Genomic DNA, 13,122 nt, shown 5'->3' with positions numbered 1-13,122 from the left:
GGCGGGCGGGGCGGGGCCTAGGCCGGGCCCGAGCCAGCCCGCTCCCCATTGGCGTGGCTTGGCGGGGGGCTGCCGCGGCCTGCGCTAGCCGGCGCTAGCTCGGCTGCGCACTCCGCCCGTCCGCAACACCGTCTTACTGTTAGGCCCGTCCCGTCGGTCGCCGCGCCACGCAGCGCCACGCAGCGCCACGCCATCACCGATGCTCTTTAAAGCTGTTCCGGCGTTTCCTCTTCGAGGGGACTTTGCGCCCCCCAGTCGGTGTGCGAGTGTGTGCGTGTGTGCGCGCGCTCTTACCTTGGCGGATAGGAGCACGGCGCCACGTCGCAGCAAAAGGACCCAAATTGCTGCTGGAACTGCCTGGCCGGCCCGCCCCGCCCCGCCACCAGTCTGACTCCCTGACAACGCTAGCGCGCTGGCGCCTAGCGACTTTAACCTTCCTACAACACGTTACGCTAGGCGCGCTAGGCCGGGGCCGGGCCGGGGCCGGGGCACGCATGCGACCCAAGGAGGAGTTTAAGCACCTCACCGACCGACTTGGCTCAAAAGTTGGTCTCCAACTGGGACGCCTTAATTATTTAGGAATTGCTTTAGTTTCGATTAATTCGTGCGTCGTGTCAACGGCGAAAGGGCCGGTACGCCCTGCAGGGCCTTACTGCTCCACATTCCAGAGCCCAGCCCAGGACCGAAGCGACTCCCACAAACAACGACTCCATTGAAGAGACATTGAAACACTGACGATTTTCGGGCGAGTCCGAACGCCCGTTGAGCTCGGGTAGGCAACCCGCCGCGCTGCAGTGCACTACGTTGCCTACCCGCCGGGCGCGCTGTGCCTAGCTGACCTGCCTGTGCCGCCTGCCTGTGCCGCCTGCCTGTGCCCTGCGACGTGTCCACGGACCCCGAAATCTCTGCCTGCACAGAAGTACCAAGTACCATCGTCAACTAATCTAACGCATGGTTCCCCGGCACTCGAGACGAGGGTGTGCTACTTCGACCGGCTGGTGGCTCAGACGCCTGAGACGTCGTTCGTTGAGATATTCGGAGCGGAGCGACCGGAGGCGCCACCTTGCGGCAGCGGCCTGAAGCTCAGCCACTGCCGCGACTTACAGTGCTGCCGCCAGGGCGCGCCACCGACTGAGGTCCACCCAGCGACCCTCGAAGTGCTGGCGGCGCAGGCGCTGGCAGGCAACCCATCGTACGTAGCGGCCTTGTGTTGCCTGCCCGCCGGGCGGCAGGAGTAGAGCCCTTCATTACCCCCTTCGGAGCCCTTAGGCAAGGACGGCCCGCACGCACCCTGGCCGTCAATGGAACAGAGGGATTGAATAAAGAAGATTGATTCCAGAGTTCAGAAAGGAAAAAAGGTCTATGTATTCATGAAATTATGCATATTGGTTCTCAAAACATTAGATCTTACACCAAAACAATTTTCTCTACACCCTGATGGACGTAAAATCACAGAGGAAAAACGTAAGAAAGAATAAAACAGGTTCATCCATGCTGGAATACTTGGAAAATCAAAACTTTGTAGACACTGAATGTATGGAAGTAAACTTTGCCTGGAAAAACACTACTCTATATCATCCAGAGTGAAAATGCCATGACATCTTGAAAAGCCAAAAGTACATGTAGAAAAGACTGATGTGAGACTACATAAATGCACTAAGAATAGGTGGTTTAGACAAAACCTGAGAGAGTTGCACAGAGACAACACTTTCCCTGCGACTTGACCCTAGGATAAGGGATTTAGAAATCCCTCACAGTGAACATGTTTAGTTGGGTTGACAGAAAAGAAGTACACATGCCTTTGTTTTTGTGTTTGTTTGAAATTGGAACTTAAGTGCATCTCACTCCATCATTGGTAAAAGATCACCCAGTTTCCCGATGTAGAAATCGGGCACAAGCTGCCTGAGCTCTTCATCAGAAGATTCCTTCCAGCTGTTTATTTCATTGACTGTGGAAACCCCACTGAGCACAAGCAGAGTTTTAAAACCACACCGCTTGCCCAGGAGTATATCAGTATTACATCTAAAAATAGAGAAGAGCAGCATAACATTTAACATGCAAGGATGAAAGGTAAATATGCATATCAGGAATACAGTGATATTCTTACCTGTCCCCAATCATAATGGTTCTAGTGGGATCAATTTTGTGAGTCTTTACAAGAAACTCACTTATGTAAGAATGAGGCTTCCCAACAACAAATGCATTCCGAGCGCCACAGGTTTCTACTGCTCGCACTATACTTCCTGTACCTAGAAGAGAGGCAGAAATTTTAAAAAAAAAAGCAAACCTTCTACACAAACACCAGAATTATTAGAAATAATTTTCTGATCCGAGTTATATTAATTCTTACCTGGTATGACCAACTCCGTGTTCATGGGAAACTGCTCATCAGTGTTTGTTGCGACAAACAAACAATCTTTGCGGGCAAGATAGCTGGCAGCTTTCAGCATTTTTGGGTAGCTGAAATGCTCATCAAAGCCTACAACAACTGCCTTCACTTCAGGATCCAGCTTCTGGCTGATGAGCTGCGGCAAAGAGGAAGGCATGTGGTCTGGCTGCAACAAAAGAAGACAAAGTGTCAGAAAAATGATGGAAAGCAAATCTAGAAGACCGGAATAGGATCTGTACATGGTAACTTTTATTCTCAAAATGTAAATACCCCAATGTCTGTGTGTTTAATGCCAGCCATATCCATTTCTTGAGTAATACCAGTTGAACCAATAACATAAACCTTGTCTTTGAACCCCTGTTCTTGAAGATATTTGGCAGCAAGATATGCTGTACTCACAACTTCTTCCTGTCAAAATGACAATTAACACAAATTAGAAGGCATAGTCTTGATAATGTTTACATGAAGCATCTTACATAACTAGCTTTCCATTGTCAGTCACACAACTATCAAACGATCATGCACAAAAAAATTTAAGAAAATGGTAATAAATGGATGATTATGTGTCTTTTTTTTTTTAAGGTAATTTCACAGAACAGAAAACTCACAACCAAGCATACATGCAAGAACCATGGATTTGAAAAGTTAAGCAAACATGGCATTTGGATCTGATCTCTACAAAAACAAAAATATGCAGATGCAAATACATCTAAGTCCCAAACATATTGAAAGAAAGGAAAAAAACTTGGTTAAAGTATTAATGAAAAATGTTAAAGGAAAACCACACAAATAGCAGTCAACACCTACTTTATCAGACTTATATCCCATATCTTGAGACTTTTTGTACAACTCATCCCGAGTTTTGGTGCTGTTGTTGGTCACATAAAATATTTTCTTCCCTATCTCCTTCAGTCTGTTAATAGTTTGTGGTGACCCTGAGATGATTTCTGAATAGATCCATAACACACCTGTAGGCAAGTTATGGCATACATTCTTAGTAGAAATTCATAATATGGAGAACAATAATTGCCAGTGCCAGACCATACAACTCCCAATGGCAATATGGCACCCAAATGGCATCACAACAAAATATTATTTGTAATGTGCAAGTCCAAGCCACCCAAGCACCTTTTTTTCCGTGTTAAGCTCTTCTGCCACCTTTTAAAATAAACATTTACAGAAAAGACACCATGCATAATAAATGACTTTACACAACAAGTATAGTATGGCACAAGAAACATTAAAATGCACCTAGATCCCCCATTGAAATATTTTGCAATTATCAATTACAAGCACCAATGAGCTGTCAAAAAGCAAAATCAAGTCCAAGCCCAAACTTTTAATCTTTCCCAACCAGTATTGTAGTAAATTGAAACATACTTCTGAAGCGTTGAAACCCATTGAGTCGATTTTAGAAAGAAGTTCCTTCTGTGTCTTGGTGCTGTTATTTGTAACATAGAAGATTCTTTTTCCTGACTTCTTGAGAAAATTTATTGCATTTGGGGACCCTTGAATAATAGTAGTTCCTAGCCACAATACACCTGCCCAAAATACAACAGTAATATCATTCATCATTTTAAAAAAGTTTTCGTATGTGTGTCACTGGTTTTAATTGACTGCCATATTCAAAAGAGATAATTAAAATACATTATTACAAAAGGGATGAAGCCTTCACCTTGGAAAAAACAGTAAAATATTCATAGACAGTTCATTTTTTTGCGCGTCTTGTCGTTGCTCTTTTAAGCAAAACATCTTAAAGAGTTGAGCAATGGCAAAAGGCAATACATACCATCACAGTCTGTTAAGACAGTGTCGAAAGAATTCATAAACTCTTTGAAATCTTCTGGTTTCATATTTGATAAATTTAGGGCAGCCATGTCTGGAAAAGAAAATGAGAAGCTTCAATTATAGAAATTCAATAGCTTTAAAAAAATCATAAAATTTTGCATCATCTTTCAGAAATGGTTCACAATGTCTATGGAAAGGTCTCTTAAGAATTCCACAGACACCTGTCAAACATTACAATCCATCCTGCAGCGTAGGATCAAATTTACAGGGTACAAAAAATGTCTAAAATCTATTCAATTTGTGGAAACATGGAGGTGATAGAAAACGTGCATTAATTCTCAACCACACTTTTATGACACCACGTGAAAACAACAAAGTATGAAATTTAGAACAACGCTGTTCATCTTACTAGTTCTCTAGTCAATGCTGAACTTGTTCAAGCATTTCAAATCATACCATTTAACTTTGACATTCCTTAACCCATTGGACCCACCTTCAACACTGAAACGAAATGCAATTTCGAACACTTACTTAATGATGTAAGTTCTGAAAATCAGCAAGGATAAACTTGAAAGCGATTTTTTGCAGCTCACTACAATGTCCCTTTCAAAGCTGGTTTGCCAAAAAATTTGGATTTCGACCTTGATGGGTTAGTTGCTTGTATCGACGTCTCGTCGTCTGTCTAGGTTCTTTCTGCTTCCGATAACGCCAACTGAACAAGACGCAACTACAAGGTTAGATAAATTACTTGAGAACTATTAAAAGCACTTAATCTATTTATTTTTTTTAAATTAAATTTCTCAAAGAGGTGTTTTGCCTGATAAGTCTATCATGATGACAAACAGTGTACTTTGCGACTTATTTTGAGGCTTGCTGTTGGTAGCAGATTACTACTTTGAAACCTCCAAGTTGAAACACAGCCAACTGCGTGCTGTAAAAAGTTAAATTCGAACAAAATTTCATCTTAGTGGGTTTTGATTCTGGAAAAATTCTCTAACTTTCCTCTTTCATAACGTATTTTACATTTTATATTGCTTCTCATTGAACACATAGATCGACGGACAAAAGCTGTGATAACCGGCCACCCTGTAGAGAGCCGATGGTCTTCTGTCTTTGTGTCTGCTAGAAGGGCCCGTGTCCCTGATGTGATAGGTTAGGGAGCAATTTAGGTTCGAAAATCGGTTCAGTCTCAAGGTTTTCACCATGACGTACGTCGATTTTCCCATCAACAGCCATCTAGAAAGGTTGGCTTATGATGAGGTTCGAGAAAATCCATCCCTTTTCTCGGATACTTGGATGTCCATTCTCGGCGGTACCTTTGGGTTCTTTGGAGTGATGAGTTACAACGTTGCTCGTTTTAAACCAGCTTACACAGGTACGTTCAATTTCCTCTCGCTCTCAAACTTCTTTAGTTGTAAGTGTTTCCAAAAATCTCTCCCTGTGTTGTCTTGTCATCTCTTCACTGAAGTCCGATAAGGATTGCATTGTGCTGCTCATGTATAGAAATGTCAGCCAATTGAAGTTTCTTGTCGAAAAAACAAGAAAACTTTTTATCCCTCTTTTATTTTTATTTTCTTTCTTTTCTCTTACTTTATAATCATGTAGGTGTCTGGAGGTATCCAATTGCTATGGCTGCTGGTGTCTATGCTGGTCTCATTATACGTGACTGGAGACGTGAAAAAGTCCGTACCAAGTGGGCCAAGATCAAGCATTACATTGAACTTCACCCAGAAGACTTCCCTCCCTACCCTGGTATGTTGTGTAATACAATGGTCCTCATATTGTGTTTCTGTTCTGTAGTATATTGTGATACTGTGCGATTTCAATACTTTCCTCATTGTATGTTTAACAGCTCGCACCAAGATTGGTGATACTCTGTCTCCATGGGTTCCTATGCGTACTGGATGGTAGATCATTTGAAACTCAAGCAAATTGGTTGTAGCAGGACTTCTAGAAGTTTAAAAGAACTTGAATTGGTGTAAATTTATGCTTAGGAAATTTAAACTTTATAAGTTCTATCATTGAACATGTACACACCGCTGACACCACTGTGAGTACAAATCAGCAATATGTTTGCTTCTGCATTGTGAATATGAATTTTATAAAAGTGTACAGTAAAACTTTGTCTTAAGTAATCATTTGTATCTTTTTTTCTATTTATGCTGTGGAACCCCCTCCTCTCTAGGGAAAACATTACATGCACCGAACAGTATGTGTAACTTCTTGTATTTATTTTTATTTTGTATTTATTTTTATTTTTGGTGTAGAGATCACTGCTGTGAGGTTCATGTCCTTTCTAATGCATAATAGAAACAATTTCTTAAAATTGTTTTAATAATAATAATAAAGTCTTTTTACAAAGAAGAACAATTACAAAATTAAAATTTACTTATTCACTTATGTAACAACATTGTTGAAAAAAAATAACAGTCAATAGCATTTCTGAATTTCACTCGTTGAATGAAGCTTCAGTTTTGATACAATGCAAAAAGGTCTTCTGATGTCATCCACAGCACAAGTAATAGAGATTGTAGAATCATTGTTTGATCATGAGAAGGGGTTTAACTTCAGACAATTTTACTGTATGTGTTTGTGACCTAACAAGTTAAAACTGAATATCAAGTGTTGTGTTGGGTATTTCTCAGATTTTTTTTCTTTTGTCTCCCGAATTGCTGTAGTTATGCTAGTTGTAAAAGGGAATGCCCACCATACGATCATGATACGATCCTGTCGCTAAGTTAACATTGAAAAGAATGGAGGCAGTGGTGAAGGGAAAGGGGTGCCCCATGGGGTGCCCTCTGGCCTTCCCTGTTCAGTTCTCTGGTGTGTACTGGTCCTTGCCATCAATGCCAGTTCCCTCGGAATCGCCCAGCCAGGGATATCTCTTCGGACAGCTCCGGCAAGTTGTCAGGTACCTGCAACCGAAAGGCTCAGTCAAGTTCTCTGGAATGAGACACACGAAGGTGGCCACTGATTCACCACTGCACTGTGCTAGCTAGTGCAAGCTTGCCTTGTAGCGGAGAAGTTGGCTTCTGGCGGTTTGAAGGGCACGGCGCAGCTGTTGGGCAGGCTGCACGCCGGCGGGGGCAGGTTCTCCTTCTTGTCGCACTTCCACGCCTCCAGCGAGTTGAGGTCCTTGGCGGGCCGCGGGTCGGTCATCCACACCAAGGCCTGTGTCACCGTCACGTACCAGACGTCCGGCCTGCGACCAACAAACAAGTGGAGGCTTCAGACTTCACGGAGGCAGGTGGGCTGGGACACCATGCCGAAAGATATCGAAAAATGGAGGCGAGAACTCACAGGCTCTTTGACCAGTCGACGAACTTGTGGAGTCCCTGCTCCAGCTCCTTGATCTGGAACCAGTTGGTGTGGAAGGGCATCATGTAGGGCGCTCGGTTCTGCTTGTAGGCGCGGTTGAAGTCCTCCTTGAGCCACTCGAACACCTCGTCGGCGTTGTGGTTGTGCAGCACGCACTGGTCCAGGTACGGGCAGTGGCCGCCCTCGTAGGTCTCCACGTAGTGCGCGTTGAGCGGCACCTCCCAGATGCCTGGCGGGGCAGCGCGGTCAAATTGGTCAAATGGGGCTGGTCCTGGTCGGCTGTTGCCAACCCAACGGCACGAACAATGCGGGCACGGAAAGTGCACTCACCTGGGAAAGTCTTGGTGGGGCAGGTGCCCGACTTGCACTCATGGGGTATCTTGTAGTCGAGGGTGTAGGGCCAGATGGGCACCCTGGACGGGGGAATGCCGATGGAGCTGTCGTAGATGTAGCCGAAGTCCTCCATCACCTGGCGCGGATAAATTTGCTCGTGAGTTCGGAAAGGGGTTAGCTTGACGGGAAAACCGATGAGTTCGGCCGTGGTTGCGATTGCCCACCTCGTACTGCGTGTTGCGGCCGGGCTTGAGGTAGGGTGCCCGCATCCCCGTGATGTCACTCCTCGAAACGTTGGCGAAGTGGCGCAGGATCTCCCGCTGGCCGATCATCTCGCCGACCCACTCTTCGTAGCCCTTGTCCTGCAGGCCTTGCTGCAGCCTGACAACGGGAAGGAACGAGGTTCAAGTACCAACTACTCGCCCCTTTTTTTAGTGCCAGACGGAGACTTACGAGATGGTCTCGGTGCCGATCTCGTGGCCCTTGGAGGCGAGGTCCTGCACCATGTGGTAGTCGCAGTACTCGTGCGAGATGAAGAAGGTGCCGCGGATGGGGCAGCCGTTGGGGTTCTTGCGCTGGTCGGTCAGCACCTTCTGGTAGTGCTCCACGTTGTTGATGTTGACGGCGCCGTCGAACGTCAGCAGGATCATCTGCGGAGTCTGGAAAGAGGAAGAACGACGTCAAGTAAGTGGGCAAAAGTTGCCACGACGCTTCACAGTGGGCCGACCGGTAGAGGCTCTCTAGTGGAAGCGGCTGAAATTATAGACGTGTTTTGAGCTCCAGAGTCTCTTAATAGGACTCGAACCGAACGTGTGACCGCCACCAATGGATTCCTGGTTTGAAGAGCAATCCATTGGTGGGGTCACACGCTCAGTCCGAATCCCATTTAGTGACTCTGGAGCTCAAAACGCGTCTCGAATTTTGGCCGCCTCCACCGGTCTTCTGGCCCACTGTGCACTCCTGTGTACAGCGACGTACCTCGGCGGGCTCCAGCCCTCCGGGGATGAGGGTGCCATCCCTGGAGCAGAAGCAGTAGGGCAGCTGGCACTTGGAGGGGTCACATTTCTGCGCCAGGTCCACGGGGGTCTCGGTGATGGGTGCGGGGGCTGTCGGGGTTAAACCTCGCTTTAGCAACGGAACGCGACTAGAAAGAAAACCCTGAAGCGAATGCACTCACTAGTAGGCAGTGGGCCGCATCGCGCCTCGTTCTTGAACGTGCAGAGCTTGTTGACGTCGTCGAAGTACAGGCTGGCGGGGCAGCGGTTCAGGTACGGGTAGCCATCCACGCACTGCGGGGAGGGAAGGGGCGGAATGAATGTTTGCAGAGAAAAATTGAATTGCCGTGTCAGCGCCTGGTGGGTAGGCAGCCCTTCGGACGCCGTTGCACGCGTTGTGACTTCTCACCTGGTAAAATCTTCTACACGTGGTGGGGTCCGCGAAGTTTCCGTTGCCGGAACCCTCGGGGCATTGGAAGTCCTCCTTGCCCTTGTCGCTCTTCTGCGAGTACACTGCGAAAAAGAGAAAAGGGTGAGTGGCCCGGTGGGTGGCGTGTGTGGCTGCAGAGCCACTACGAACAGTGCTTTCCTGCTTTGGTCGCTCTGTCTCTCTCGCACTCGCAGGACGCTCCGTCAGGGTGCCAGAGAGACAGAACGACGAGGTACTGTTTGGGATCTGCCAGCTGCGTGACCAGTTCAGTCCAGCATGGAGTCCAGCATGGAGGCCGGCCAGGGCGATAAAATCTAACGCCACTGCACCGTTAGTACGAACGATGACATGCCATTACGATATTCGAAATTACAAATGTCGTGCGTTCTCATGGCTCACACTGCGAAAAGTCGAAAACTCCGTCTCTCTCGCACTCATGGAGCGTCACGTAAATGTGCGAAAGAGATAGAACGACAAACAGTGGTCGGCAGTGGTCGCTGCGCTGCCATGTCCCGATTGTGTCGAACAGGGTAGAATTGCAAGCCTGAGCGCCGCGGCGCGAGCAGACACGAGACCAGCCGAGTGAACCTGTTGAGTTAGTCGAGTCCAGGCGGGCCGCGGTCCAGGACACGTCCAGGACCACCCGGAGCGACCTACAGTGGACCTACAGCGACGCAGAGCGACGCGGCCGGCCGGCGATAGCGAGACTCATCGGGGGACTTTGCGGGCGGTCTTTGGCTTGTCTTTGGATCGAGGGGTGTCTACGGGCACGCGCCACGCCAGGCCTAGCCCGGCCTCGTGGTCACGACGTCACGACTCGGATAAGGTAGTGTCCTGTTTGAACCCGACAAGAATCATCTGTCTCCACTTTTCGCTGCCTGCCTCACTCCCACACCCACGCACGCGGCCCGGTGCACAGTGGATTTGCCAGAAGACCGGTGGAGGCGGCCAAAACTCTAGACGCGTTTTGAGCTCCAGAGTCGCTACATGGGACTCGAACCGAACGTGCTACCCCACCAATGGATTCCTCGTTCGGAGAGCAATCCATTGGTGGGATCGCACGTTCGGTTCGAGTCCTATTATTGGGCGAGTCTGAAGCTCAAAACGCGTCCGGGATTTTGACCGCCTCCTCCGGTCTTCTGGCCCACTGTGCGGCGTTACGTAACGGACGGCTGTAACGGCGCTACTTTGAAGGTCACGCTTTGTAGGAGAAAGTAAATATTCTGGTTGCTGGGGTCGACCGTGCCGGCCTCCCCGCCCTCCCCCGCGATCTGTAGAAGAAGAAGGAGGAGGAGAAGAAGAAGAGGAAGAAGATGCGTGTGTACCCGCCCCGCCGGCACGCCACGGCCTCAGTACTTCCAAATATTGTTTTCCTCTTGACGCGTTCACCTTGGGCGCTACCGGTGTGGTGCACCGAGCATGCACGCCGAGCGGCGCTCGCAGCACGCAGCGCGCAGGCAGCTAGCCAAGCTACAGCGGCTACAACGGCGAACGGCACTCTGCCGCTATCCTTGTCTATCCTTGTCGCTCGCGCTGCCCGCGCGCGGGATGGATGTGCTCAGGATGCTCGGACGCTTCTTGGTAATTCTGACGGGGGAAATACCGCGGGGGCTGCTTGCGATTCACGGCGAGGGCCGCGCCACAGGAAATGTGAGGAGAATAAAAGGGAAGTGGAATAATGAAGGGCTGTGTCTGTCTCTCTCGCACCCCGACGGGACGCCCCTTGAGTGCGAGGGAGACAGAGAAAAGCTGGTGTCTGGCGAGTGACTTTTCCAGCGATGCGGCGCTGGGACGTTGGTTTGTGTGGTTGTGGGACGACCGGGGACGACCCACTGCGGCCGGCCCATTTCCTCGTGTTTCCCAACGCGTGTCTACGAAACACCAGCCGAGGCAAGAAAGCCGCGGGTTCGAATACCACTGCCGGCGTCTGCAGCAACAGTCCTAGATTTTTTTCTGAACGACCGGCAACAAAAATCGGCTGGCGAAATCGACGCCTGCATTCTCGGAAACGTGGAGACGAAAGGAGAAAAAGAGGACTGTCGTTTCAGTTTTATTTTGGAGCAGGTCTGGTTCAGGCGGGCTCCAAAATGTCAGGGTTAGCTGGGCGCGGCGTCAGCGTCGTGCTGAACGGACTTCCAGTGGTGGCCGCGTTGGAAGAAACCGCTGCACTTTCAGGTAAAAGCCCGGGAGCTTGAAACGTAGGGTCGGTTTGCGAAAGGGGAGGCTACGGTTCGTCCTTCAGGGCCTAAATGGCGGCCACGGTGACAGGCTCCACCGTAAAAATCGCTTTGGATGGAGTAAGTTGTCCTTCTACTCGGCTGGAGGCGGGGCTGGAGGCGGGGCTGCAGCGGTCCACCGGCCCCGTGGTGCCCATGGGGTCAAGTCATGCGCGGCGACTTGCACGCGTGGGTCGGGCCCGCGGGCCGGGCCGGACCGGCTGCGTCTCCGAGTCCGCCTGGGCCTGCCGGGACTGCCGGGCCTGCCGGGCCCAAGGCTCCGCGAACAGCAAGCAACGTCCCATTGTCTCGTTTCATTGTGGGTGCCGCGCGAACGCCTTCATGAAGGCAGCCAGGGGCGACTTAAGATTATGGCGAGGCTTTTTAAAGGCAGTGCATGTCTCGGCTTACTCGACGCGGGGGTGGTTTCAAGGCAGAGACTCGAGGGTTCGCCTAGACAACCCGGCAAGCAAGCGGTCGCGGCAACAGTCACAGGCCACACTTTGCTCTTCGAACGAGGAATCGATTGGTGGGGTCACACGTTCGGTTCGAGTCCCATTTAGCGACTCTGGAGCTCAAAACGCGTCTAGAGTTTTGGCCGCCTCCACCGGTCTTCTGGTCCACTGTGCGCCCCGCACCGCAGGCGCGAGAGGGACAGAGCGACGAGATGACGCTCGGGATCGCTGCTCCATGGCTGCTCGGCAGTCGGTGAAAACAGGAAAGGACATCCAGTTGCGTCTTACGTCACGCCGCGACACTTTTGTGCCCGCACCCCCTCCCCCCCCCTCGGGGCGGGGCGGGGCGCTGGTCCAAGTGGCCCAGGGGGTGGACGCCGAGCTGGACGGCAGGCTCACCTGTCGAGACGCTGACGGCCACCACGGCGAGGAGGAAGATTCTCCTCATCTTGACTTCCGGGCGACTTCTGCGCGACTGCTGTGCGGCTGTGCGCGCGCCACGGACTCGGCCGACTCGGCCTGCAACGGCCAACGGGTGACTCGAAACCAACTGCCTTCACTTGGATGTGCGCGCGGCCACCACCCGATTCATACTGAGTGTTCGCGTTCGCACAGCCACCGGCCGCCAACGTCGCCCGCCCCCCGCCGGCCGCCGCTGCCCCCCACCCCCCGCCCGTCCGTCCGTCTGTCTGGAGCATTTAGGGAGCTGCCCCCTCCCCCTGCGCCTCATTGGACGGCCACTTTCTCTCTCTTCTTCTTTCTCCTTCTTCTTCTCCTCGCCTTTCTCTTTTGCCTCCCGTTCTTCGTCGCCGCCGTCGTCGTCGGCCACCCTGTGAGGTGAGCGCGCAGTCGAGGGAAAACGCTGCAGGACTCATGCCGCAAATGAGAGAAACATGACATTTTTTTGCCCCCGAAGACTCGGCAAAAGCAGCGAGTGACGTCATTGTCCTCTCGTCCTCGCCGCAGTGGCGGGGCGGCTAAGGGGCGGCTAAGGGGCGGCCGGCATGGCCAGCCAGCGCGCTGCAGCGCGCACCAGGGCGTCAGGGGCGAGGCAGGCCGGCCCGCCGAACGCGAGAGCGTGGCGGCGCTGCCTACCCGCGGTTCGTAAGGGGCCCGGCACCCAGCCACCTCCAGGCCAGGCGACTCTACAGTGCGTGTCCAATGAGAGTTCTATCGGCTCTCCAGTACTCCAGCGATA

General features: G+C 50.6%; 3 protein-coding genes across 6 annotated transcripts; 1 reads left to right on the top strand and 2 right to left on the bottom strand.

Annotated features, from left to right (window-relative positions):
* Window positions 1-1,341: 1,341 nt before the first annotated feature.
* Window positions 1,342-4,891, bottom strand: LOC117652338 (glycerol-3-phosphate phosphatase). 4 transcript variants are annotated; one of them, XM_034397205.1, is made up of 7 exons: window positions 4,671-4,891; window positions 4,179-4,268; window positions 3,197-3,357; window positions 2,660-2,797; window positions 2,351-2,555; window positions 2,108-2,249; window positions 1,342-2,022 (listed from the first exon to the last, which is right to left on the bottom strand). In XM_034397205.1, exons 2-7 carry the CDS (start codon window positions 4,264-4,266, stop codon window positions 1,842-1,844), a joined length of 915 nt encoding a protein of 304 aa, XP_034253096.1. In that variant the 5' UTR covers window positions 4,267-4,268; window positions 4,671-4,891; the 3' UTR covers window positions 1,342-1,841. The 4 variants fall into 4 exon arrangements, with proteins under 4 accessions (XP_034253096.1, XP_034253087.1, XP_034253081.1 ...); XM_034397196.1 differs by having other exon boundaries at window positions 4,709-4,890; XM_034397190.1 differs by lacking the exon at window positions 3,197-3,357 and adding an exon at window positions 3,770-3,930 and having other exon boundaries at window positions 4,671-4,884.
* A 374-nt stretch (window positions 4,892-5,265) lies between these two features.
* LOC117652361 lies at window positions 5,266-6,315 on the top strand. The gene is made up of 3 exons (XM_034397217.1): window positions 5,266-5,552; window positions 5,783-5,929; window positions 6,030-6,315. Exons 1-3 carry the CDS (start codon window positions 5,381-5,383, stop codon window positions 6,086-6,088), a joined length of 378 nt encoding a protein of 125 aa, XP_034253108.1. The 5' UTR covers window positions 5,266-5,380; the 3' UTR covers window positions 6,089-6,315.
* Window positions 6,316-6,493: 178 nt separating this feature from the next.
* On the bottom strand, window positions 6,494-12,504 carry LOC117652331. Its single transcript, XM_034397169.1, has 10 exons — window positions 12,324-12,504; window positions 9,233-9,336; window positions 9,006-9,117; window positions 8,807-8,934; window positions 8,282-8,487; window positions 8,053-8,209; window positions 7,826-7,964; window positions 7,478-7,724; window positions 7,188-7,379; window positions 6,494-7,092 (listed from the first exon to the last, which is right to left on the bottom strand). Exons 1-10 carry the CDS (start codon window positions 12,370-12,372, stop codon window positions 6,990-6,992), a joined length of 1,437 nt encoding a protein of 478 aa, XP_034253060.1. The 5' UTR covers window positions 12,373-12,504; the 3' UTR covers window positions 6,494-6,989.
* Window positions 12,505-13,122: the final 618 nt, after the last annotated feature.

Source organism: Thrips palmi, unplaced genomic scaffold, assembly GCF_012932325.1.
Source record: "Thrips palmi isolate BJ-2018 unplaced genomic scaffold, TpBJ-2018v1 HiC_scaffold_10, whole genome shotgun sequence".
NCBI classification, from domain to species: domain Eukaryota; kingdom Metazoa; phylum Arthropoda; class Insecta; order Thysanoptera; family Thripidae; genus Thrips; species Thrips palmi.
Note: the sequence above shows the minus strand (reverse complement) of the source record. Positions and strands in the feature narration are given on the sequence as shown.

Coding starts and splice junctions, on each gene's coding strand:
- LOC117652338 (XM_034397205.1), bottom strand. CDS start 4,266: ATGGCTGCCCTAAATTTATCAAATATGAAACCAGAAGATTTCAAAGAG. Junction 3,358..4,178: donor TGTCTTAACAGACTGTGATG/GTATGTATTGCC, acceptor ACTTGCCTACAG/GTGTGTTATGGATCTATTCA. Junction 2,023..2,107: donor ACCATTATGATTGGGGACAG/GTAAGAATATCA, acceptor CTCTATTTTTAG/ATGTAATACTGATATACTCC.
- LOC117652361 (XM_034397217.1), top strand. CDS start 5,381: ATGACGTACGTCGATTTTCCCATCAACAGCCATCTAGAAAGGTTGGCT. Junction 5,553..5,782: donor TTTTAAACCAGCTTACACAG/GTACGTTCAATT, acceptor ATAATCATGTAG/GTGTCTGGAGGTATCCAATT. Junction 5,930..6,029: donor AGACTTCCCTCCCTACCCTG/GTATGTTGTGTA, acceptor TATGTTTAACAG/CTCGCACCAAGATTGGTGAT.
- LOC117652331 (XM_034397169.1), bottom strand. CDS start 12,372: ATGAGGAGAATCTTCCTCCTCGCCGTGGTGGCCGTCAGCGTCTCGACA. Junction 9,337..12,323: donor GGCCGTCAGCGTCTCGACAG/GTGAGCCTGCCG, acceptor TCTTTTTCGCAG/TGTACTCGCAGAAGAGCGAC. Junction 7,725..7,825: donor CCCCACCAAGACTTTCCCAG/GTGAGTGCACTT, acceptor CTGCCCCGCCAG/GCATCTGGGAGGTGCCGCTC.